Source organism: Crinia signifera, chromosome 12 (genome assembly GCF_055691185.1).
Source record: "Crinia signifera chromosome 12, ASM5569118v1, whole genome shotgun sequence".
Lineage (NCBI taxonomy): Eukaryota > Metazoa > Chordata > Amphibia > Anura > Myobatrachidae > Crinia > Crinia signifera.
The window spans coordinates 12,846,917-12,872,039 of NC_139228.1; the positions used below are offsets into that span (position 1 = coordinate 12,846,917).

The following is a 25,123-nucleotide window of genomic DNA, read 5'->3' on the forward strand; positions in this document are numbered from 1 at the left end:
TACATGTAAGTGGGGGAGGGAGGGGGAGAACCAAGGTTTTCAAAAACTCTTAACAGAAGTAAAATTAAAATTCCCAAATTCCTTTCTTACGTTGGCAAATCCATGCTCAGCATCCACCCCCCCCCCCTCCTCCTCCCCCTCCCCCTCGCACCAGCAGCCCTGTCCTATCCATCCTGCCTTTTAATAAATCCAACTTTTTACAAAAAAAAATAAAAAAAAATGTGAGTTTGTTTTTCTGGTGCAGAGAGAGAAAGGGAAAAATCTGCCAGAGAGAGAGAGAGAGGGAGAGAGTTTAGGAAAGTATGCTCCCTCCCCCTCCTCCTGCCAGTGGAATGGTTAGTCCCCCTGCTGGAATCATCTTCTCATTCCAAGAGACTTTTTGTGTTACAGAGCGAGAGAGCTGGCTGGGAGCTGGAGGCACACATCAGCCCATTGTGCGGGATATGTTTTCCAAGGGACACTGAGGAGCGCACACTTGGAACAGAGACCCCCCCTTGCCCATTGTCACCCAGCCCCGGGAGCCCAGCAGAGAGCATGCTTTTACTCTTCCTATGGATTTGCACGTTACCCAGAACACTTTCCCAAGGTAAGGAACATTTTCCTATCCAGTGGTTGCAAACCCCCCCCCCCCCCCCGTATTCGTGGGGCTCACTCTGAGCTGATGCTGTTCCTGCTAAGGATGGGAGAGAGTTGGTATAGAAGGGGGCTCTGTGCCTGGCTGCAGCTGTGTGGGTACAGCAGGCTTTAGTGCAACAGATGGAGGCGGCATTGATGTACTTTGCGCAACAGGGTCTGTGCCTTGGACGCTGGGATGTTACGATGTGCTGCTGTGGGATCCCACGGGATCCGTGTAGAGATCCATAGATGCTGTGTACAGTGTGATGTGTTCTCCGATCTCTTCTATTCAGATTCCTCCTGGGGCTATTCTTGCACTGATGGCAACTTTGTGCTTAAACCCCCCCCCCCCCCAGGCTGATGTGCCCCAAGAGGGGGGTAAGTGTGTGAAGGGGGGGGGGGGGGGGGTCTGATTTGTTGCAGCAGAAACTGGTGGGGAAGGATGAGAGTGACATGAGTCAGGACCACAGCTGTCTAGTTATTTAACCCTTTCCTCTCAGCTCTGTTGCAAAACCTGCTTTTGGTGATGTCAGATTCGTTCACGGTCCAGGCACAATACACACATTGTTGGAAAATGAGCACAATTCACATGCTACACACCACACACATACCTGGCTGATGCACAGGAGCACAGGATGCCATTGTGTACGAGGATGTCTGCATCCTGCAATATAGAGCAATCAGGCTATTTCTTATTTATTGGGGGTGTCTATGGAGCTGGGAAGGGGGTGTTTTATTACCCCAATGTATAAGACTGCAATGGAAATGTTGGTGTCTATCTGTGTGGGGCTCTGAGCATTGCTCTGGCAGCTGTACAGCAGAGCTGTCAATCACTCTTCTGACTTGTTGAATGGGGACTGGTCCAGGGGATTCCCAGGAGCTGAGGCTGCACTGCACCCAGGTGACATCAGCCGCCCCTGAACCTCCTGCAAAGCTGCCAATCACGCCTCTGCTCATCCGGGGTATGATTGACGGCTCTGCTTCCCAAGAGGCTCTGCAGTGTCAGAACTTGGGAGCCTGGGCTCTGCAATGTCTATAAGAGTTGATGGTTGTGTATTTGGCACGGAATGGTTCCAGCTCATTCATAGTACAAGAGGTGGTGCTGCTGCATTTCTGGCACCCACTTTGAACACCCCATCTTCCGCAGACAGGGATGATTGTGGAGGGAAGCAGAGGAAGTGGGACGAGGGAGGAGGTAGCGAGATGCAGAGAGATTTTTCCTTCACTAAAATGTGACAGGAACGGGAAATGAAGTCTCCTCACTGGTAGATGTCCACCACCACCCCCCAGATGTGCCCCTCTGCTATCTCCCCCCCCCCCCCCCCCCCCCCTCCCCACCATCTCCTGTCCTCTGCACATAGGCCTCTGGAAAACACAACTCCCCCAACATTCTCTGTCCTCTCCCGCCAACAGCACAGCTGGCTGCTTCATCTTGCAACATCAGCTTGTGCCAAGGCTGTGGGAGGGTGCCACTGACCAATGGAAAGACCAGCTTTGCCTAACCGGTTTCCCTGCGTCGACTCAGCCGGCGTAATTAGCAGTTGCCCCAAGAGCTGGCAGTCGAAGTTGTTGGACTAGTGCATTTTACACGCCTTCGGGGATTTGGAGCACAGACTAGTAGTAGTCGTGCCGTGCGCCTTTGGAATGACAACTCCTGTGATAGTTCCACAATGACCTTATGGCTGAGGATTGTGGGGGTTGTAGTATAAGCTTGGCCAGTGAAGAAAGGCAGAGAATTATTACATGTTTGTGCTGGTCTCATGTATGATCTGTGAGGCTGGATACATACTATAAGATTATCTTTCCAATCTGGCCGGTTGGAATGAGACTCTGGGAATGTCTGGGAACACATTGCAACTCAACCGTTTACTCTTAAAAGCTGGAAAATGGACAGAAATGACCAGATATTCATTCCAACCACTCAGATTGGAAAGATAATCTTAGACCCCATACACACTAGGCGAGATTGTTCACAATATCGCTCAGAAAGGGCTTTCTGAGTGAAGTTGTTCACAATCTCGCCTAGTGTGTACACTCAATATCATACATTTATCACCATCAGTTGCTAAATAGGGGGCCCTTCCAAAATTTTGCTATGGGGCCCACGATTATCTAGGTACGCCTCTGAGAGGAAGTCCTCGTTAACGACAGCCATGCTGCAACAAGGTCGTCGCTCCCGTTTCCCCCCGGCATAAACAAGTGTGTATGCCGCCAATATCGGTTGCGGGGACTTATTTAATGTGTATGGCGCTTTATAGCATGTATCCAGCTTCAGGTGTTGCTCTCTGACAATTGCCAGGGACATCGTTGTTATTAGTACATACGCCTGGCGCAATGTTATTATCTTAGACAATACCAACACTATTGTATTTATTTCATAGGAGGTGGGGATGATATACAGAAATGTAGTGTGATTCGTGTGTTATTGCTAAATGTATGACAAGCCTCATCGAGAAAACCTAGAGGACCTGATCTGGCCAGCTGGCAGGGCATGCTGGGATTTGTAGTTGCACCGCAGCTGGAGATCCACATGTTGCCCTTAACTGGTGTGGAGGATGCTGCCTCAGGCTTTGAGACCTGTCCTCTAGCCACCATGAAGTATCCCCATTGTTTGGAATCCTGAGGACTCGCAAACACACGATTTGTCCAAAGCTCAATGCAAATTAGGTGCAATTATCTCTAATTAAAAGCAGGCTGGATGGAGGAACAGCCGCCTGTGTGGGTTTACAGAGCATACATATAAGGTAGCCGAGCGGTGGGGAGGATAAAAAAAAACCCATGATGAATTTGTATTGATTTTCCTGTATTTTGCAGGGAAAGTTGTTCTGTAATGTAGCACCTCATCTGAGTCTGGGGAACGAGTGCGCCGCTGTCACAATCTGTGTTTTATGCTGACACCTGTAATCTCAGGTTTATGCCTTGTTAATCATCTGGTGTTCATTGGTTTTGTATCATCATTTCGTACACACAGCGCTGGGCTGTTGCGCACAGGGGTCCATAAGAAAAAGCATTTTTTTAGTTTTTTTCGTGAGGTCCGTTGCACAGTTAAATTGGAACTTGGAACAAACTTTCATTATATTAGACTCTGCACACACGAAATAAAATATATTTTAGGTATATGTTTGCCATTGACCGGAACCACTTACTGAGCTGTTTGTCTGTACACAGTCACACTTGCATGACATCATACAATGGGGCAGATGTATTAAGCCTGGTGAAGTGATAAAGCGAAAGGTGATAACGCACCAGCCAATTATCTTCTAACTCATTTTTCAAATGAAGGTGATTGGCAGGTGCGTTATCACTTCCTGTTTTATCACTTCACGTTTCCTAATACATCTGCCCCAACTTTACGCTAAAGGCCCCCCATACACTATAAGACTTCTCCCCTCGGAAAGGTTGCATCCAATCCCCCCTTGAGGTGCCCACAACCTTCCGGGGCGGCTGGATCGCATGCGAGACATCTGCATGTGATTCATCACATGCGATTCCCATTCCCTGCCGCTGGGAGGGGGTCCGACCTGGAGATCTTGCGTGCAGCACGTATGATCTCTGGCTTCGATCCGATGCGCACGAGACCGAGCATCGGATAGGATGTCACACACACACATTGGCCCGATTTCTCGGCCTGTTCTGCCAGAATCGGTGAAATCGGGTGCAAATCACATAGTGTATGGGGGCCAGGAGTGACATGCTGGTCATATGCTGTACAAATACAATTTGGGGCTCAGTTTGTAGAAACATCTGGCCCCACGAGTAAGGTCAGTATACACATAAATCACTAAGCGATACAACACAAAACTGTAATTAATTATTGTTGCTACAGATCAAATTAGCATACTAGTACATAGCTGTCCTGCTGCTGTGCCTAATTACTTACATACTGTACTTACAAGTAGCACCGCAGCAAGCACCTAACATAGTTCATTCTCCCATGGAAATGACTAAACTGTACTGGGCAGAATAAATAGTAATGCAGCTTCAGTATCCAAGTAACAAATAAGAAGGGCAATAAAGAATACTAATGAACTTAGTACAGGTTGAGTATCCCGTATCCAAAATGCTCGGGACCAGGAGAAATTTGGATAACGGATTATTCCGTATTTTGGAATATTTTAATATTTCAATGATGTATTTTGAAGTATCTTGCATTTATGCTGTATAAACACATAAAATAAACACAAATATATTTTATTACCACATAAAATACACACAAATATATTTTATTTGTTCAAAAAACAAGGTTTCAAAACATGAAACAAAATTTGTGTACTATCTCAGATATTGAATTTGAATGCCAAGCAATCATTTTCTTGTACATATATAGTGCCAGTTACATATCATGTCACCAGTAGTGCTGTTACATATGTCCCCAGTGAGTTTTTAGCTAAACAATTTTTTTTTTCCACTTTCTGGAAAGTATGGTTTTCGGAATAATTCGGATAACGGATATTCGGATACGGGATACTCAACCTGTAGTTTGAATAGTGTTAAAATGCAAATGTTATCAAGTAGTTGGCAAAGTAGTTATGGATAGTTGGGTGTGGATGGAGAAGTAGTTATGGATAGTTGGGTGTGGATGGAGAAGTAGTTATGGATAGTTGGGTGTGGATGGAGAAGTAGTTATGGATAGTTGGGTGTGGATGGAGAAGTAGTTATGGATAGTTGGGTGTGGATGGAGAAGTAGTTATGGATAGTTTGGTGTGGTTGGAGAAGTAGTTATGGATAGTTTGGTGTGGATGGAGAAGTAGTTATGGATAGTTGGGTGTGGATGGAGAAGTAGTTATGGATAGTTGGGTGTGGATGGAGAAGTAGTTATGGATAGTTGGGTGTGGATGGAGAAGTAGTTATGGCTAGTTGGGTGTGGATGGAGAAGTAGTTATGGATAGTTGGGTGTGGATGGAGATGTAGTTATGGATAGTTGGGTGTGGATGGAGATGTAGTTATGGATAGTTGGGTGTGGATGGAGAAGTAGTTATGGCTAGTTGGGTGTGGATGGAGAAGTAGTTATGGATAGTTGGGTGTGGATGGAGATGTAGTTATGGATAGTTGGGTGTGGATGGAGATGTAGTTATGGATAGTTGGGTGTGGATGGAGAAATAGTTAAGGATAGTTGGGTGTGGATGGAGATGTAGTTATCTATAGTGTAATTGTCACAGTAGTTATGGATAGTTTTGTATGGATGTAGAAATAGTGATGTCAGATTTGGTGTGGATGTATAGTTGTAGTTGGAGTAGTTTATGGATAATTTGGGGTGTTTGGTTAAGTTTTTTAAATAGTTTGATGTGGATGGTGATGTAGTTGTGGACAGTTCGATGTGGATTTAGAAATTGTTATGTCTAGTTGGGTATGGGTGAAAAAGTTGGTATAGCTAGTTGGTGTAGTTGGAGAAGCAGTTATAAATACTTTGAAGTTGGAGTAGTTATTGATAGTTTGGAGTAGTAGGAGAAGTAGTTATGAATAGTTTTGTATAGATGTACATATAATTATGGCTAGTTTGGTGTAGCTAAAAAAGGTTAATGAGGGAAGTCTGCACTAAGTGGGGTTGGATAATTCAAGTGGTTTAAAAGTATGGATAGTGGATTGAGGATATGACTGACTAGAATTAGGGAGTAGCTTCTAAAGTTATCATTACAACCAAGCTTATGCCAATGGCCTTGGCTTGATTAGTGTAATGGTCAGTGGTGCACCCCCGAGTTTATTATAAGTTTAACAAGAAAAACAAAAAGGGAAAGAAACTCGGGTGGGGTGCACTCTTAATATCTCAATCTCAAAGATATTTTTTATAGTTTTAATTTTTAGTTTGGTGTAGTACAAGTAGTTATAGATAGTTAGGTGTAGTTGGAGAAGTAGTTATAAATAGTTTGCTGTAGTAGAAGTAGGTATGGTTATTTCGGCATGGATGGAGAAGTAGTTATGGATAGTAGGGTTGGAGAAGTAGTTATGGATAGTTTGGTGTGTTTAGAGAAGTAGTTATGGATAGTTTGGTGTGTTTAGAGAAGTAGTTATGGATAGTTTGGTGTGTTTAGAGAAGTAGTTATGGATAGTTTGGTGTGGTTGGAGAAGTAGTTATGGATAGTTTGGTGTGTTTAGAGAAGTAGTTATGGATAGTTTGGTGTGGTTGGAGAAGTAGTAATGAGTATTTTGGTGTAGTTGGGAAGTAGTTATGGATAGTTTGTCGTGGTTGGAGAAGTAGTTATGGATTGTTTGGTGTAGTTGGGAAGTAGTTATGGATAGTTTGGTGTGGTTGGAGAAGTAGTTATGATAGTTTGGTGTGGTTGGAGAAGTAGTTATGGATAGTTTGGTGTGGTTGAATAAGTAGTTATGGATAGTTTGGTGTGGTTGAATAAGTAGTTATGGATAGTTTGGTGTGGTTGAAAAAGTAGTTATGGATAGTTTGGTGTGGTTGAATAAGTAGTTGTGGTTAGTTTGGTGTGGTTGGAGAAGTAGTTACGGATAGTTTGGCGTGGTTGGAGAAGTAGTTATGGATAGTTTGGTGTGAATAGAGAAGTAGTTATGGATAGTTTGGTATGTCTAGAGAAGTAGTTATGGATTGTTTGGTGTACTTGGGAAGTAGTTATGGATTGTTTGGCGTGGTTGGAGAAGTAGTTATGGATAGTTTGGTGTGGTTGGAGAAGTAGTTATGGATAGTTTGGTGTGGTTGGGGAAGTAGTTATGGATAGTTTGGTGTGGTTGGAGAAGTAGTTATGGATAGTTGGGTGTGGATGGAGAAGTAGTTATGGATAGTTGGGTGTGGATAGAGAAGTAGTTATGGATAGTTTGGTGTGGATGGAGAAGTAGTTATGGATAGTTGGGTGTGGATAGAGAAGTAGTTATGGATAGTTGGGTGTGGATGGAGAAGTAGTTATGGCTAGTTGGGTGTGGATGGAGAAGTAGTTATGGATAGTTGGGTGTGGATGGAGATGTAGTTATGGATAGTTGGGTGTGGATGGAGATGTAGTTATGGATAGTTGGGTGTGGATGGAGAAGTAGTTATGGATAGTTGGGTGTGGATGGAGAAGTAGTTATGGATAGTTTTGTATGGATGTAGAAATAGTGATGTCAGATTTGGTGTGGATGTATAGTTGTAGTTGGAGTAGTTTATGGATAATTTGGGGTGTTTGGTTAAGTTTTTTTAAATAGTTTGATGTGGATGGTGATGTAGTTGTGGACAGTTCGATGTGGATTTAGAAATTGTTATGTCTAGTTGGGTATGGGTGAAAAAGTTGGTATAGCTAGTTGGTGTAGTTGGAGAAGCAGTTATAAATACTTTGAAGTTGGAGTAGTTATTGATAGTTTGGAGTAGTAGGAGAAGTAGTTATGAATAGTTTTGTATAGATGTACATATAATTATGGCTAGTTTGGTGTAGCTAAAAAAGGTTAATGAGGGAAGTCTGCACTAAGTGGGGTTGGATAATTCAAGTGGTTTAAAAGTATGGATAGTGGATTGAGGATATGACTGACTAGAATTAGGGAGTAGCTTCTAAAGTTATCATTACAACCAAGCTTATGCCAATGGCCTTGGCTTGATTAGTGTAATGGTCAGTGGTGCACCCCCGAGTTTATTATAAGTTTAACAAGAAAAACAAAAAGGGAAAGAAACTCGGGTGGGGTGCACTCTTAATATCTCAATCTCAAAATAAAGTTTTAATTTTTAGTTTGGTGTAGTACAAGTAGTTATAGATAGTTAGGTGTAGTTGGAGAAGTAGTTATAAATAGTTTGCTGTAGTAGAAGTAGGTATGGTTATTTCGGCATGGATGGAGAAGTAGTTATGGATAGTAGGGTTGGAGAAGTAGTTATGGATAGTTTGGTGTGTTTAGAGAAGTAGTTATGGATAGTTTGGTGTGGTTGGAGAAGTAGTTATGGATAGTTTGGTGTGGTTGGAGAAGTAGTTATGGATAGTTTGGTGTGTTTAGAGAAGTAGTTATGGATAGTTTGGTGTAGTTAGAGAAGTAGTTATGGATAGTTTGGTGTGGTTGGAGAAGTAGTTATGGATAGTTTGGTGTGTTTAGAGAAGTAGTTATGGATAGTTTGCTGTAGTTAGAGAAGTAGTTATGGATAGTTTGGTGTGGTTGGAGAAGTAGTTATGGATAGTTTGGTGTGTTTAGAGAAGTAGTTATGGATAGTTTGGTGTGGTTGGAGAAGTAGTTATGAGTATTTTGGTGTAGTTGGGAAGTAGTTATGGATAGTTTGTCGTGGTTGGAGAAGTAGTTATGGATTGTTTGGTGTAGTTGGGAAGTAGTTATGGATAGTTTGGTGTGGTTGGAGAAGTAGTTATGATAGTTTGGTGTGGTTGGAGAAGTAGTTATGGATAGTTTGGTGTGGTTGAATAAGTAGTTATGGATAGTTTGGTGTGGTTGAAAAAGTAGTTATGGATAGTTTGGTGTGGTTGAAAAAGTAGTTATGGATAGTTTGGTGTGGTTGAATAAGTAGTTGTGGTTAGTTTGGTGTGGTTGGAGAAGTAGTTACGGATAGTTTGGCGTGGTTGGAGAAGTAGTTATGGATAGTTTGGTGTGAATAGAGAAGTAGTTATGGATAGTTTGGTATGTCTAGAGAAGTAGTTATGGATTGTTTGGTGTACTTGGGAAGTAGTTATGGATTGTTTGGCGTGGTTGGAGAAGTAGTTATGGATAGTTTGGTGTGGTTGGAGAAGTAGTTATGGATAGTTTGGTGTAGTTGGGAAGTAGTTATGGATAGTTTGGTGTGGTTGGAGAAGTAGTTATGGATAGTTTGGTGTGGTTGGAGAAGTAGTTATTATTAGTAGTTTGGTGTGGTTGGAGAAGTAGTTATGGATAGTTTGGTGTGGTTGGGAAGTAGTTATGGATAGTTTGGTGTGGTTGGAGAAGTAGTTATTATTAGTAGTTTGGTGTGGTTGGGGAAGTAGTTATTATTAGTAGTTTGGTGTGGTTGGGAAGTAGTTATGGATAGTTTGGTGTGGTTGGAGAAGTAGTTATGGATAGTTTGGTGTGGTTGGGAAGTAGTTATGGATAGTTTGGTGTGTTTGGGAAGTAGTTATGGATAGTTTGGTGTAGTTGGGAAGTAGTTATGGATAGTTTGGTGTAGTTGGAGAAGTAGTTATGGATAGTTTGGTGTGGTTGGAGAAGTAGTTATGGATAGTTTGGTGTGGTTGGGGAAGTAGTTATGGATAGTTTGGTGTGGTTGGGGAAGTAGTTATGGATAGTTTGGTGTGGTTGGAGAAGTAGTTATGGATAGTTTGGTGTGGTTGGGGAAGTAGTTATGGATAGTTTGGTGTGGTTGGAGAAGTAGTTATGGATAGTTTGGTGTGGTTGGAGAAGTAGTTATGTGTATTTTGGTGTGGTTGGAGAAGTAGTTATGGATAGTTTGGTGTGGTTGGAGAAGTAGTTATTAGTAGTAGTTTGGTGTAGTTGGAAAGTACTTCTGAATGGACTGATGAAGTTGGAGTTGTCATGTACTGTTATATGTAGTTGGGGGTTATCTAATAGTTACTACACCATCAAAACAGTATTGTCCACAGCGGAGGCTGTGCGTATCGGAATTGAGCAACTGAGTTTAGGCATATCGGTGCCTGTCTCCGCTCCGCTTATAATCTAACAATGAGAATGACAAAACATTGGGGCAGATGTATAAAGCCTGGTGAAGAGATAAAGTGGGGAAAAAGTGGAAGGGGTTAACGCACCAGCCAATCAGCTGTGTTTGAAAAATGACATCGGCCCATTGTATGAAGTGCATGTTCTCCTAACGGGCAGCTAGAATATTAACGCTGTATAAATGCATTATATGACCTACCACTGGGGTAATGGAATAATCAGCGAATGTGCAGTTTTTGGGACGCTACAGTAGCAGTGGAGGCTGCTAACACAAAACATGCAGGGGAGCATCGCTTAGTAGTGTATGTGTGTTTGAGGGGGGGAGGGGTTTTTGAGGTTGTCCTATAAAGGAATTGCTGTACCCCTTTACTCAATCCCGTCTGAGCCGGGTACTAGGGAAAGGTTTCTCTTTCTAGTTCTCCTGTTATATAAAGACAACGGGGTTTGTTATAAGACTAGGAAGGGTTACTGCGAGTGGACAGGAACCCTGCCTGAAACCAGGGAGGAGACAGAGAACAGAAACATGTGTATTTAATTGGAGAGTGAAATGGCCAGGAATATTTTGGTGAAAGCAGTATGACACTTGTGAAACAGATCCTGAGAGGATTGAATTCCTCCAGGTTGGGGGCTGGGAATCCTCTGGCTGCAAGCGCTCCAAAAACCAGCGGTTTCCCACGTCCACTCAGCGTGCCCATCTCTTGTATTCGTCTTCTCTGCAAACTTACAGCTGGCTGACCCACAAGTCCAAGCAAGTTACGCCATGCTGGGATTTGTAGTACTCTAACAAACTGAAAGCTGCATAACGCCTGCCTCTGCTCTAAATATAGCTTTATTATTTTCTGCATTATGTACTTTTTCTACCTTTTTATTTTGTTGCATTGCATTTCCCCTCGAGCTCCCGTGCACTCCTTTTAATCCCTTGTGGAACTAAGTGCTTTTCCAAGTGGAATTAAATTACTCTCTGAAATTTGGTTGATCGTAAGTCTTGCGCCAGACAGAGGCTTAGGTTTTCTGCTAGCAAATGCTTTGTGAGATTACAGAGTTACAGACTTTTATAGTTGTGCAGACCCCGCCTCTTCCATGTAGCCATGCCCATTTATTCATTATACCTCTAGCTGCAGCTCATATTGGGAATTCTATTCCCTCAGCTCTTATGTTTTCAGTGTAGCTCTTTTCTTGTTGATCTGCGTTGAGTGTTATTGTAATTAGCAAATTGAGTTCCGGCTCTTCGATAGCAGTGCCACCTCCCTCCAGCAGAGGCCACCGGTGAGTACATAGACTATCTGCATTTAACAAATAAAACGGGACTCCATTGTCCCAGTGTTGTACAGTACACATTTCTTTAAGGGGTGCAAAGTGTGCGGGATTAAGGGGCTCACGCTGAACCTACTTTTTTTACGTACCGGAGTTCTGTGATGGGCGTTGCAATTGTTACAAAAATCACAGCCTAAATGTACGCCGCACATGCGCAGTAGTAAAATAAGTCTCCAGAACAAGCCGGGTGACATGTTTCCAAAGACCGGTGCATTCTTCAGACTCTGGCAAAATGGGGTATGGGTCCTCCTCTCTTAAAGCACATCTGAATGTACAATTGTACTTTTTTTTATATATATATTTGTCCAATTAATTGCTGCATTTATATCATTCACTGGATACGTGTCTCATGTTATTGAGACACGAGGCTCCTGGTGCCTCAGCGGTGTCACTAGATCACAGGTATACTTTTTAAAAATGTCACTTATTTCCCCAACGTGCATGCGTGTTCTAGTTAGTGTAAAAGTCATAACACTACTGAAAAGCTTTTTAGAGATTGTTTAAACCTATAAATCTTTTTATAGGATACTTTCATACACCGCTATATATCAGTGTGTGGTTTTATTTGTCACCCAGGTTATTAATTTATATTTAAGTTGGGCCAAGACACCGCGGGAAGTTGTGCGAGGGCTGTAAATTTGGGGGGGAGAGTGCACGGAGGCGCTCTCCGTTTTATTAAACAGCTTCTGAATTCCTCAAGGCCCTTGTCTTTTGCGTGAACCGTAATGTGCACTGAAGCTTAGCGCTGGTCTGTGATTCGGAAACCGTGTTATTGGGATTGTTTAATATTGCAGAGGCTTGAGGAGAACCCAGCAGAACGGAGTGGCACAGTAATTATATAAACCCATAAATTTGTGAAAGGTTGGCACGGAGAATATCAGAAGGATGAGGAGAGAAAGGTACTTGCAACACAACATTTTTACTGGTCAGTAGGGACACTATATCATCTGTAGGGATCATTGTTATACACTCTACTCATCCGTTCTGTCAAGATCGCCGTCAAGCAGGGGCGTAACTATAGGGTTAGACTGGCAAATGTCCAGGTGTCCACATGGTGAAGTAGGCCCACCGAACTCTGGTGTCCGAGCTCTGACATCTTGGATTTCCAGACTCCTGGATCATCGTCTGCTGTGCCCATGCCAATTCTCTTCCCTGCTAGGCCCTCCTGACCACTTGCGGGGTCCGCCTTGGAGGCTTCACTGTTGTTGTGGTCCACTCGTGGATGCTGGTGTCCCTGTGGGTATCTCTGTGGCTGCCACTTGTTCTCCAGCACTCGGCACAGCTCCCTCCTTGTTGACACCTACAGTCGCACCTGTAGACCTAAGAAGGTCCACCTTGATAAGGACTTCCAAGCCTCCTCTTAAGACATTGACTTCAACATATCCATTATTGTACATGCGCATACAATGAAAACGTACTATGCCTCAGGCTGAAGTGTATAATAAATATGTCCATGTCCGAGTCTTGGCCATTACTCTACTGCAGGAAGATGACCTTTAAAAAACTGTTTAGAGGATCTAACCACCTCTATTTTCCATTTCACTTCAAGGAAGGGGAGACAGGATAATGTACACTAAATAGTCCTTTACTGTGTGCTTACAGTCTCCTAGGTAACCGAAGGTGTTTATAAACGAGTGTATTTAAAAACCAGGACAGCCCCTGATCTCTGGAACTATTACATCTGGTCCTATATGTAGACAACATCTGCGAGATTTAGAAGAGCTCTCCTGAGGAAGACCCATAATGAGAGATTTTGATTGTACTGAACGACAGCGCCTTGATCCAAGTACTTTGTGTGAGGCTGGTGCCTAGGGGAGATCGTAGCTGTTTACCTCCACTGTCCTCATGGCAAAACTCTTTAGTGGAGCCTTAAATGGCTTCGGGGAATGTGAAAAAAAAGCTGGTGCAGATTTATTGCAGGGGACGCAGAGATGATGCGCTTTCCCCTGTAACAGGATTCAGGACACAGTGTGTAAGAGAGATGTTTGTGGTCCTGAGGATGCAGATATCCTGCAGGCTTCTCCGATGTAAATTCAACACTGATCTTATTGGAGATGCCACCAGCCAAGGTGGCCAGAGCAGGGGTGAAGCAATTGCTGTAAATGAGTGTTACACTAAAGGGTATGGATCTTTGGGTTCAACCACTGAAGGTCGATAGGGACGGAACGTAGACAGTCAAAAGGTTGCAATGAGTTTTCACACTTTTTTTATTGTCCTGAATGTTGACACCGTCGACAGGGGCACCATCTAAGTGTGCCGTGTCCCCTAAGTTATGTATAAAGAATACCTCCCAACTGTCCCGCTTTCCGCAGGAACGTCTCTTTTTTGGGGGGGTGGACGTTACCACGTTCCGCCCAGGGCCGGCAGTGTCCCATGGTGGAGGGGCAGTTGGGAGTTCCCCCTTTTACCCGGTGAATATATTCCCGCAAGCAGAGAGGGGCTGTGGGCTGGCCAGCAGCTTACAGAGCCACTATCCATGCCCCCACCGCGGCAAAAAAAACAGGCGTGGCCTCACGGAATGATGCAATTTTGAAGGCCATGCCCCCTAGCCGCTAGGCCATGCCCCCTTCGCTTCCTTTCTGCGCTTTGTGATCTAGGAGAGATTATTTGCGGTGTATTATGTGCAAATGCCCCTAGCTGCCCCCGGCAATGTTTTCCAAGGTCGCAGCATGCAGGACATTTTGGCACCAACAACAATTGGAGGGAAAGGGAGATTTATTAGACCATTTCTTCCCTTTATGCCAAACTCCAACATTGGCTGGACAAATAGTCACTGCTTGCTGCCTCTCGCGCTGAGTGTCAGCAGATTCCCCCATATATCTATGCAATACACAGATGCTGGAGAAGGTGGAGAAACTATACTGTATAGAACCTAATCTAATGAAATCCCCCTGGTCCATCTACCCTAAGAGAGCCCGGGGCTGATTGACAGAAACCCCAGAAGTGGGATTAATAAGCTCTGGCGTATCTGCCGTTCCCCTGCTGCTGTACATTACAATCAGGGGAGAATATACAAACTCCGCACAGTTAGGGCCATGGTGGGAATGGAACCCATGACCTCAGTGCTGTGAGGCGGTAATGCTAACCACTACACCGTCCGTACTGCCCCTACACAGGATATTCGCCAGGTTTATGTCTTAGGGGCGATACTGTACCTGTGTGTTTTCAGGAGGCGCGGGGTTCATTTCTAGACAGGCTGGTCCCCGGGAAGGACACTAGGGGGCGTATTTGCCACTTATGGTGGCGATTAAGTCATCTTTGGTCCTCACAAATTGCTTACCTGCTATGCGGCACAGTTAGCATTACTACTACACAGCACTGAGGATATTGGTTAATTTCTCCCCACGAACCTGTGTGGAGTTTGTATGTTCTCTTTGTGCTTGCGTGGGTTTTTCTCTGAGTACTCCGATTTCCTCCAACAATCCAAACATTTACTGGTAGGTGAGTGTGTGCGAACATGTGTTAAGGGCCAAGTGGTTCTTATCTGCCGTAATATTCTGGGAGAAATTTACTAAGATGTGTATTCTACTTCACACGTGATGTTACTATCTAGAGCAGGGGTGGGTAACAAGCGGCCCTCCAGCTGTTGATGAACGACACATCCCAGCATGCTGGGATGTGTCGTTCATCAACAGCTGGGGGCCCCTTATTGCCCATCCCTGTTCTAGAGGGTGCTAAATTAATAAGTATACAGCTTATACTTATTATAAGTATACAGCTTATATAAGCAACATCACATGTGAAGTAGAATACACATCTTAGTAGATTTCCCCCTCTATGTTTCTATATTGATCTTTCTTTTTCTTCGGCCATCTAGTGTGAAGTAGAGGAGGACTAGAACGTAGGGCATCAGATCCCAGCTTTCAGTGCTCGCCCAGTGTGAGCACTGACATCTGCTTGAAGTCTCCCTGTGCTATACCAAAAGGGGAAAACTCCCCCAAATGATATTTATGGGAAATCTTCATGTAGAAGCCAATCCCAGTTAGGACCGGGACAGGGATCGAACACGTTTCACATTTCCCATCAATCTACATTGCAATCCCTTTCCACAATCCGCACGCATATTCCTGCTCTTCCACTATCCGTTGCGCAGTGCTCGCCACCATGGCCGCCATTGCCATTCCAGAATGTGTCGCAGACCGGCGCCGCACACCTCTGTGCCTGCGTATATCACTATTTTTTTTTTTTTTATCTCGCCGCCGGTAATTCCTCCAGGAGGTCGAGGATAAGAATTATGTAATTGTAACAGGTGATTACCGCGTTGTGCAAATCTCTCGTTAAAGTGCCTTGTACAATCGGAGCTGCCAGCCCCCCACTGTGCTGTGTTTGTACCGTTCCGGCTAGCTTTCCCTGCAGTGGCTCAATGTTTGGAAAGATAAGTGGGAGTATGTTTGCCCTGGATGCCACCCTTTAGCTGCCGGAGTGGAACTACGCAGTCTCAGGTCTCTGGAAACCTGTTTCATGAAATGAGAGGGCTCCCTTCTGCCCAGAATCCTATATAATCATTGTGACGCGGCAAACCCTGATTCATCCCAAGACCAAAAAATGCCCACAGAGTAACTGAACGATCCGGTACTCCCCAGTGATAATGGTCGGTGGCGTCACTACCCCAGGCCACAGCGCTTCTGGGTCACACCTGAATGCCCGGCTTGATCTTCCTGATCCACTTTCGTTAAAAGATTTAAAAAAAAACAAAAAAAAAACATCAAATTGGAATAAAATAATTTTACAGTATGCAAATTATAGATGTTACTTCAGTGCTGATTGGTTGCCACGGTTAGATACCTAAGAATGGCAGGTATAATGGAAATGAGAATAGGAGGAATAAAGCAAACAATGAATGAAATAAAATAAATGAAAATTAGAATAGAAATAAAAATAATAAAAAATAAACAATAATAAAAATAAATATAAAAATAAAATGAAATTAAAATAAAATTAATAAAACGTGCATAAATTGTTTACACTCTTTTGTATGGTTTGGGGGAGCGACAGTCCAGTTTTTTGTATAGTTCTAGCTTGCCCTAGCAATCTGACCTGTTCTACAGGAGAAGACGGCAGCGTTCTGCTGTGCGGCGTCTTCCGTGTGCTGCGGGCGGGAGGTGACGTCACCCGATTCTCCGGCTTCTGTTCGTGACTTGCGGCAGTGGCTGGAGCGGGTGGCAGATGTCCTCCTCCAAATGATGTACCCATACACAAACACGGTACAGAGCAAAATAAACACTTTGAATACCTTTAATATTAATTAAAGTACAGAAAATGATACTCCTATTAAAGATCTACACACAAATAATAGTTTAAATAAATATTATTCCCAGAGGCTCAAATATTATTAAAATAGAAAAAACTTCCATGCACCTTGCTGGTGCAATGCATACTGTACCTTCCTTCAGCTGCATTACACTGAGTGACTCACTGAAGTCTGGGCATGCTCACTGCAGAGGATTTGTTTCTGCTGGGCTGCACAGGCAGCAGCCCATGGAAGCACTGTAGCTCTGGTGATGCGCTCAGAATGGCATCCTGCTGGAAAGCTATTGCTGGCATGGTTCCATGTACTGGCAGCCAAGTGGGGGAGGAGTTTTCAGTCCTCTGTATGATGGACAGTAGCAGCTTCCAATAGGAATCTACTACATGCTGAACTCCTCCCCACACGAGAGGAGGTCACCCATGGAGCCTGGTGTTGTAACTCCTGACAGGAAAGACATGTGATCATGTGACACATGAGGACTGGGAGAGACACAGAGTCACAGACAGCCAGCAGAGAGCTCCAGAGGTAGATCCCGCAACCCTCCTCCCCCCTGCGGGTAGAATGCGCCCCCCCCCTCTTGGGCGACCAAGCGCGCAAACACAATTTTGAACACGCGCAGCCCAATAGCAGGAACCGCCACTGCCAGGAACTATGCTCCATTCAGGATACGGATACTAGGTCCATTTGCATTGGGTTGACCACTGAGGGTTGACACATGAAATAGGTCGACAGGGTTGGAAGATCTGCACAAGCATTAGGTTGACAATGGAAAGGTTGACATGAGTGACCAGCGCGGTTCCGGGAACTGCATACGCCCCAACGTGCTTTCCCCGGCTCCTTGTTGTGTGTCCCGGATATAACTGTCAGGCGACGGCTTCTCCCCACTTCCTTACCCCTATGCAATTCCCTACATGTCTTCCCATTCTCAGCGCTACCCTCACTTGTACGCGGGCGAGTGCTTATTCTGCCTTCTGTACGTTATAACAGGTACTGAAAGTAATTCTTCATTTGTGCTTCTATAGCTCATTTTTACATTTCGTTTTAGTGATATTTTTTTTTTCCCTTTAATTCAGCTACAGATGGCTCCAGGAAAATGATAAATGTCTGTTCTCCGCGTCAGCCCTCAGCACATAATAAGTTGACGAGAGCAGCTCCTTAGAAGCGGGCGGCATTGGCGGGGGAGCGTGTTATTCCGGAACCCTTTGTGTAGGGCTCACTCTGCCTATAGTTTTTGGCTCGGCGATAAATGGCTTCCTGCGGCTGTCCCACACAACGCCTGACTGATGTCACCTTTGTTTTATAATCAGCTGTATTTACAGGCCCCTCAATGGCTCATTACCAGCAGCTGCTTTCAAGAGCCTCTTACACTATTTAGCTCTCGATTCTTTTTCTTTTCCTTTTTGGCGCGTGTGTGTGTGCTGGTAAGTTTATGATAAAAGTGATTATTTTAGATGATTTAAAGCTGTACTACCACCTAGACATGCTCGCCTACTCTCCCCAATTCTGGGATGTCCTGGTGGAGGCATTGAATGGCTACTGGTCGTGGCATTCTTACACGCATGGCCATGTAATGCCCCAAAACCATGGCATCTTGTGAAGACTTGCGTTCACCAGCGGGAGGCGGTAGTGCTGCCTAGATGTCGGGAGCCTCTTGGCCTTTTGGGAAGAGTAGGCAAGTAAATGCCATTTTTGCTAGATTCTCCAAACCGCCACATGCCCAGAACAAACCGGAGGTCAAGAGGGCATTGAGGGAACGGGAGGACCAATCACAATCTCCCTTCATCCGCAGCCATTTCATGATACGAACCAAATACATTTTATACACAATGGGAGGGGCCATCTTGGGGAACATGTTTCCTAGGATTTGATTGGATATCTGTGTAGCAAACTTGTTGGCTTTTTATGAGCCCAGAGGGGTTTGAAGGTTTGCAAGTACAACTTGGATTTACATCATCACAGCCCCGGCAACCACTGCAAATTGCCCTTTCCAAGGAAGGGTGGTTTGATCCCATGAATCTGTGGTGGGCTGGGCTGAGTGACGTGACTTGCGCACAGGTGGGTGGAGCGTGATGGTAAAGTCAGAGAGCTACGTTCCCCAGCTTTGGCACTCCCATTGTATAAGCACTTCTGCTTTTTAGAAGAAGCAAATTCAACTGGGCCGAAATCTTTTCCACACAGCAAAGTGTGCTTGTAATCCGGCTAACGCAGAGTAATCCTAATATCCTAAAGTTTGCCGGGGGCTGCAGAAACTGTGAATGACAATAGTAAGATCTGTTGTTTCTCTGAGAGCTGCTTAGGATGTTTTTAAGAGTCCCTGTCACCGTCACCGAGTGCTACGCTAATGCTGCGGTTGATTTCAGCTAACCTCAGACACCCAATTGCAGCACCCTGAGCCAGCGCAATTCCATCTCAGAGCTTCGTTAGCTATTGCGGCGGTACCGCTATTTCTGCAATACCTGATAAGCACCACAAACCTTCTCTCCCGTAACATCTCATAAACGCCTACATGTTGGCTGCTATCCTGGGCTCCTGAGCCGGTAGAGCAGCTTATTGGATCCTGCCTGGATTTGATGACATTATGGGGCATATTTATTAAGCCTGGTGAAGTTATAAAGAGGTCGGTGATAACGCACCAGCCAATCAGCTCCTAACTCTCACCTTACAGGCTGGGTTGGAAAAATGACAGTTATCTGATTGGCTGTTATGTTAAGTCGGTCCTCAGGACCCCGCACAGTGCATGTATTGCAGGTCTCCTCACAGAATCGCAAGTGATATAATTAGCTCCACCTGTGGCTCTTTTGAATGGTGTCAGTCAGTAATGAGTGCACTTGTGCTCCTGCCGGGTTGACCTGGAAAACGTGAACTGAGGACCGACTTTGAGAACCACTGATTATTGGTGTCCTTTTCTTACTTGGGAATTTTCAGTGGTCATAATGGTCACGCCAACTTTTTAGGCACTTTGTACACAAGGTGGCTGCGAATTGACGCTTGTCATAGAAATGTGCTGACTGTCCCCATGTTGTCATTAAAGTTAAGACTGTGGCGTATGTAGATGACAGAACGGTGCCCAGGTCGACTGTGTCGACATTCGGGACAAAAAAAGTTAAAAACACCAGCTCGACCTTTTGACTGCCGACCTTGCCTATGTTGACCTAAAGCTTGTGTTGACCTAATGACTTTGTTGACCTAATGCCATGTCGATCTTTTGAGTGTGTCGACCTAAGGCCAGTCTGTCTAATGACCCACACCCAGGGGAATACAGCCTTAAATGTACACAAGCATCGGTCATACATCCTAATAAGGGTTTATACCGTTGTGTTTTTATTTTTGAATACTTTTATTTTTACTTCTGGAAGTGTTAGAACAGTGTTGTATCTATACGCAGACTATACAGCAGGCTGTATTTCCAGGGTATCTATGGGGAGTGTTGCCGGTGCCCGTCCCCGTGCCAGCTTCCCGTTCCTACCTAATTAATCATCCGTCCTTTCATTTATCCAGCGTAGCCACCAGCACGGCAGACCTGGCAGGAGATGCTCGGTGTCACTCTACAGTGCCGCATTGTGCTGTGACGCCTGCCTTCCCATCCACAAAGCCGCTTCCTGCTGCTTCCTCACTGTTTATATTAAGATGCTTTGTGCAAATAGAATCAACTGTAATTAGGCTGCTTTTTGTCCCCAAACAAAGGCTGTTTAATGATAGTCATGATAAGGAATGCTTATTAATATCTCATCCTTAAGGGGCTGCAATTGCCCTCCTTAATCACCTCCTGCAAGGGGAAATATCCTGCTAATTAATCAACGTGAAGATATCCCGGACTTTGTCTTACAGGAGAATAGGCTGATTTCATAGTCTAATTCCCGAGCAGCATCCGCAGCGTTTGCTAAATGCCTAATCTGTCTCGTTACTCCGTAATACAGATGGAAATTGTCAACGATGGGCTCCAACGCCAGTCTGTAGAAGCTTACTCCCCACCCCCATTCCACACGATGTGAGCACACCTGTCCGCAGGTGACACACCTAAAGCCGTGTTATGATGTCACATAAGAATTTTCCCCAGAAATCAATCATTTCATAATCAGGAGGCGTTCCTGATTCAGAGGTGTACGCTAACGCCGCCGCAACTGCGCTTTAGTACTCAGCGGATGTGAGGAGCTAATGTGGCAGCATCTCTGACCCACCGCTTGCATACAAAGACGTCCCCATCAGAGGCACATTGGGCAAATATTAGGGATACGGTCATTAGGTAGACCCCATTAAGGTCGACATGGCTAATGTCGACAGGGTTGGAAGGTTGACACAACAGTACGGTCGACATAAGTTTTTCACTTTTTTTTGTTTTTGAGCCGACAGGTGGCATTTCATGCCCTATCATCCACTACAGCATGATGGGAAAATAAAATAGTGTTCTGAGCGCAGCGATACGCTTATGATGGCCACACATCAGACCAACTTTCCTCCAACCATCCAACTAGTTGATTGGTTGGACTGAAAATCTGGTACTGTATGGGAGCAAATGCCAATAAGCAATTTGCTCACAAACTCAGGAGAATGGACAAAAACCTTCAGTGAAATAGTTTGAACCAAATAGGTCCAATTACAGTTGTTGTCCATTTTCAGATTTGGGAAACAAATGACTTCATTACAAATTACATTTCCTCCTATCCAGTACCAGGTTTTTATTCCATCCAACCAACTAGTTGGATGGTTGGAGGAAAGTTGGTCTGATGTGTGGCCAGCATTAGACTGTCGACATTCGGGGCCAAAAACGTGAACAACTCATGTCGACCTTGCCATTGTCGACGTAATGCTTGTGTCAACCTTGTCAACCTTAGCCAACCTTGTCGACCCAATGCATGTCGACCAAATATGGGTGGAGCCAATGACCCGTACCGAACCATTATCCTTCAGAGTAGCCCTATGACTGCGCAGCATTGCCGCTTGCGATAAGACGCGCCTCCAAAGTGGTTGCAGCGTGCTTGTGTTTGGGTAGCCACGCTACGTTACTGCAGACAGATAGGCCTGTCACTCACATTGCGAATTATCCTCACTGCGACCGGCACCGCAAAACCACCATGGCACATACGCAGCACGACATAGAGGAGTACGCGCCGGCATAAAATCGCTCCGCTTCCTCCAACATTTATTACTGAACCCGGGCTTGAATGCATTAATGCATCTGTTGTTTGTGAGGGGTCAAACTTATTTCATTTATGTGTCTTCATCTCCTTTTATAGATAGACTGAGATGAGTCCACGTCTTGTTGTCACGTTCTTTTGTGGTCAGTATTCCCCTCTGTGAAGCAAATTCCATCCACCTGGTGATACGTCCTCAGTTGCTGTAACGGGTGATGCAGTTGGCTGTTCCATGGTTCCAGAGGTAGCTGGGTCTTGTACCGTACAGTCAGCTTAGGGGCCGTACTCACACAGTAGTTCTTCATAGTTTACTCTCTGTGCAACCCATTGATGATGTAGATGTGGTTCTCCCAGCAACAGCTTCGCAGCCCACTTCTGAGAGATTCTTCCTAAATGGATAAAGGGCATATAAATGAGTTATACAAAGAGGTGCGACGATGGAACCTGTCAACGACCGTTTCGCTGCTGCTATAGTAATCCTTTAACCGCGCTTATCGGAGCAGTTGTCTCGGCATGAGTCCCTTAATAAATCGCACAGAAAAAGCAATCCAGATAACTCGTTATGCCGCGATAAGGAATGTTCATTTCCAGGGCTGTAGCGCTATTAGTAATAATTAGGCACCATAGTGAGGCGACGTGCTTACCCTTGACCCTCGCCGACCTATGCGGGATGCTTACAGCCTGCGGTGCATGGACCGGTAAGATTGCAGCAGGCCCCCTTCTGTCAGGGGTGCAGGCGCGTGCTGTTACTGTTACACAGCCCTTTGTATATTTTTATATTTATATATATTTTCCTCTCTAAACCTCTTATCAACTGCAAACATGCTTTTATGAGCGCGCGCGCGATTCCTCCCCACTCCCCGGTGGCTTAACCCTCAGCTTTATGTATTTGCACGCCGGAGAGTCCATAAAAGCCTTTGCTCTATATAGTTGGTGGAGAGAGCGGAGGGACTGGCTGTTTGCAGCGGAGAGTCGCGGCAGCTGTATATTAGTCTGGCTGGTGATTACCCATATCTTTAAAAAAACAAAAATACAAGCGACTGCCCTATTTTTCTATCACTTCACATCCTGGGCAGAGGGTCTCCCCAGCAGCGTTCATGTTCCAATAAGAAATTTTTGCCCGCCAATCACACCAGACTCGGGTTTTCCATCTAGCAGTGGACGCTTGGAGATGATGTTATTTCTAGGCGCTACTGTGCCCGTTAACCAGCTGCTTTTGGGCATTGCCCGGGTCATTGAAATGCGGGGTCATCCCATTCACACCAGAGGCTTCCCGGATCCGACCTGGGAATAACCCTGGTGATGACTAGGGTCAAAGGCCACAACAGTTTGGATATCTGGGTGGACCCATTTGCAGCTAAAGCCTGGTTGTAGGGCAGATCAAAAGCTTGGGGAGAGATAAAGCACCGACCAATGAGCTTCTGTCAATTTTTAAACACAGGGGTAGATGTATGAAGCAGTGATAAGGGAGGAGAAGTGATAAAGTTCCTGGTACATTATCACCGGCCAATCACCTCCTAACGGTCCCTTTTCAAACCCAGCTTGTAATTTAACAGTCAGAAGCTGATTAGCCGGTGTAAAGTACCAATCAATTTATCATTTCTCCTCCCCTATCACTGCTTCATACATCTACCCCACAGCCTATAAAATGACAGTTAAAAGTTGATTGGTTTGTACCCGATCTCGCATCAAAGTTTGCTACATTTCACCCGCAGTTAGGGATGGCCATCGTTGCCTTTGCCATCGATGGCAAAAGTGCAACAGGCCATCGATGGTGTATAAGCGTGCAATGGATGACCATAAATGTTTTTACATATCGATGGTCATCCATTTGCTTTGAAAGATTGGCCTGTGGGCCAATCAAAATACGGGGGTGGGGCTTCGCAGGTTCCTTAATGAAAAAATAGAAATTAAACTATTCAGTTAAGCCTGACATCGATGGTGGGAAACCATCTGGTTCTCCACCATCGATGTCAAAACTATTCGACATCGGCCATAAACCATCGATGATTTCTAATCGTCGATGGCCATCCCTACCCGCAGTGTGCCTTTATTAGACTAGGAGTATGTATGATGACTATAGTTGGTGCTGCCAAACCCGATTCTGATCAGGCGAAGAGGTCTCCTCATAAAAATAATAATCTTCCATGCAGGTTTTCTTTTGTGAGGCTCAAAGTGCCTCGGGCCTCATTACCGGCACTAATTCTTAGGTCAGTTATGTGCTCGGCCCATAAAGCGATGGCCTCCATGCTATAGAGCTGCCTGATGAGTATATACACGTGTGCACATCCCCGGGTTAACCTGAAGCTCTATATCCTGCTCGCCCGACTGCAGCGGAGGGTGGGAGGTGTAGTCCCAGCAGCCGGTTATTAGTCAGAGCGGAGAAGGGAATCATTTCTGGAGGATGAGTAAGTGCAATCGGCACAGTGTGACGGCTCTTTCCCCCGCTCCACTGCCCAGCAGGGTGGCTCGTTATTGCCACCTCGAGTCAACAGATAAATGTATCTATTTGTATGTATTTTATCTATCAGTGATGGCATCAGTGCAGTGCGGCAGGGAGATGCACTCAGCGTGGGGCCAGCTGCTAGTGGCTGCAGCACTATATGTTGTGCCCTTTAATCACCGAAACCTCGGGGGGTTGTCACGTTTTCAGCATCTCTCTGGTTCCTGCCCCCCCCTGTAATAGTCGCCTCTTGCCGGAACCATTGTTTCCTCAGCCTGTTGCCCTAAATTCAACCTTCGCCCATCTTACTGGGTGTCTCTCCGATTTGTGCAGTCTGTGTATTCTGCATTGTCTGACGTAAGGGCACAGAATGTTTTCACTTACAGGAAATAAGTGCAAATTTTGACAAATGGGCCTCATTCATGGGTGCAAAGGGTGTCATTGGTACGGGGCACAGAAGCTTAAGGGGCCTGGACTCGGGTTATAAAGTTGCATGCCAATTTCCCAGATTGCTATTCAATTGGGTCTGATTTATTTCCCAGTCTGTACTGTGTGATAATACATTTTCAGTGAGATGTGTGCGTAGTGGATGTAATAATGGTAAGGGGGCAATGTTGTTTGGCATAATTTGAACTGGAGGCCACAGTAACGTGGCTCAAAATGTACTGGAGGGCACTCATGTGTCATCATCTGATCTGCTCGTCGGAATGTGGAGGGCACTATAAAGTTACATAATAATCAGAGCAGTGTAATGCGGCAGAATATGAAATGGAGCCACTTAAGTGTGGCATAAAATGAATG

At 45.0% G+C, this 25,123-nt stretch overlaps 1 protein-coding gene and 1 long non-coding RNA gene across 4 annotated transcripts in view; one reads left to right on the top strand and one right to left on the bottom strand.

Moving 5' to 3' along the window:
• KIRREL1 (kirre like nephrin family adhesion molecule 1) overlaps positions 1-25,123 on the top strand; it is a 253,533-nt gene that overhangs the window by 94,269 nt on the left and 134,141 nt on the right. For both annotated transcript variants that reach the window (XM_083167574.1, XM_083167573.1), the window contains exon 2: positions 391-586. In XM_083167574.1, coding sequence (XP_083023700.1) covers positions 535-586 — 52 coding nt within the window. In that variant the 5' untranslated portion in view covers positions 391-534. The remainder of the gene's footprint in view (positions 1-390; positions 587-25,123) is intronic.
• Positions 1-25,123, bottom strand: part of LOC146050525 (uncharacterized) — a 237,015-nt gene that overhangs the window by 197 nt on the left and 211,695 nt on the right. Inside the window, exon 6 of one of the 2 annotated variants that reach the window (XR_014466327.1) lies at positions 21,871-22,268. The exons of the other annotated variant lie outside the window; for it this stretch is intronic. This is a non-coding gene — a long non-coding RNA (uncharacterized LOC146050525). Of the gene's footprint in view, positions 1-21,870; positions 22,269-25,123 lie in introns of those variants that run through there. 2 annotated transcript variants of the gene reach the window in all.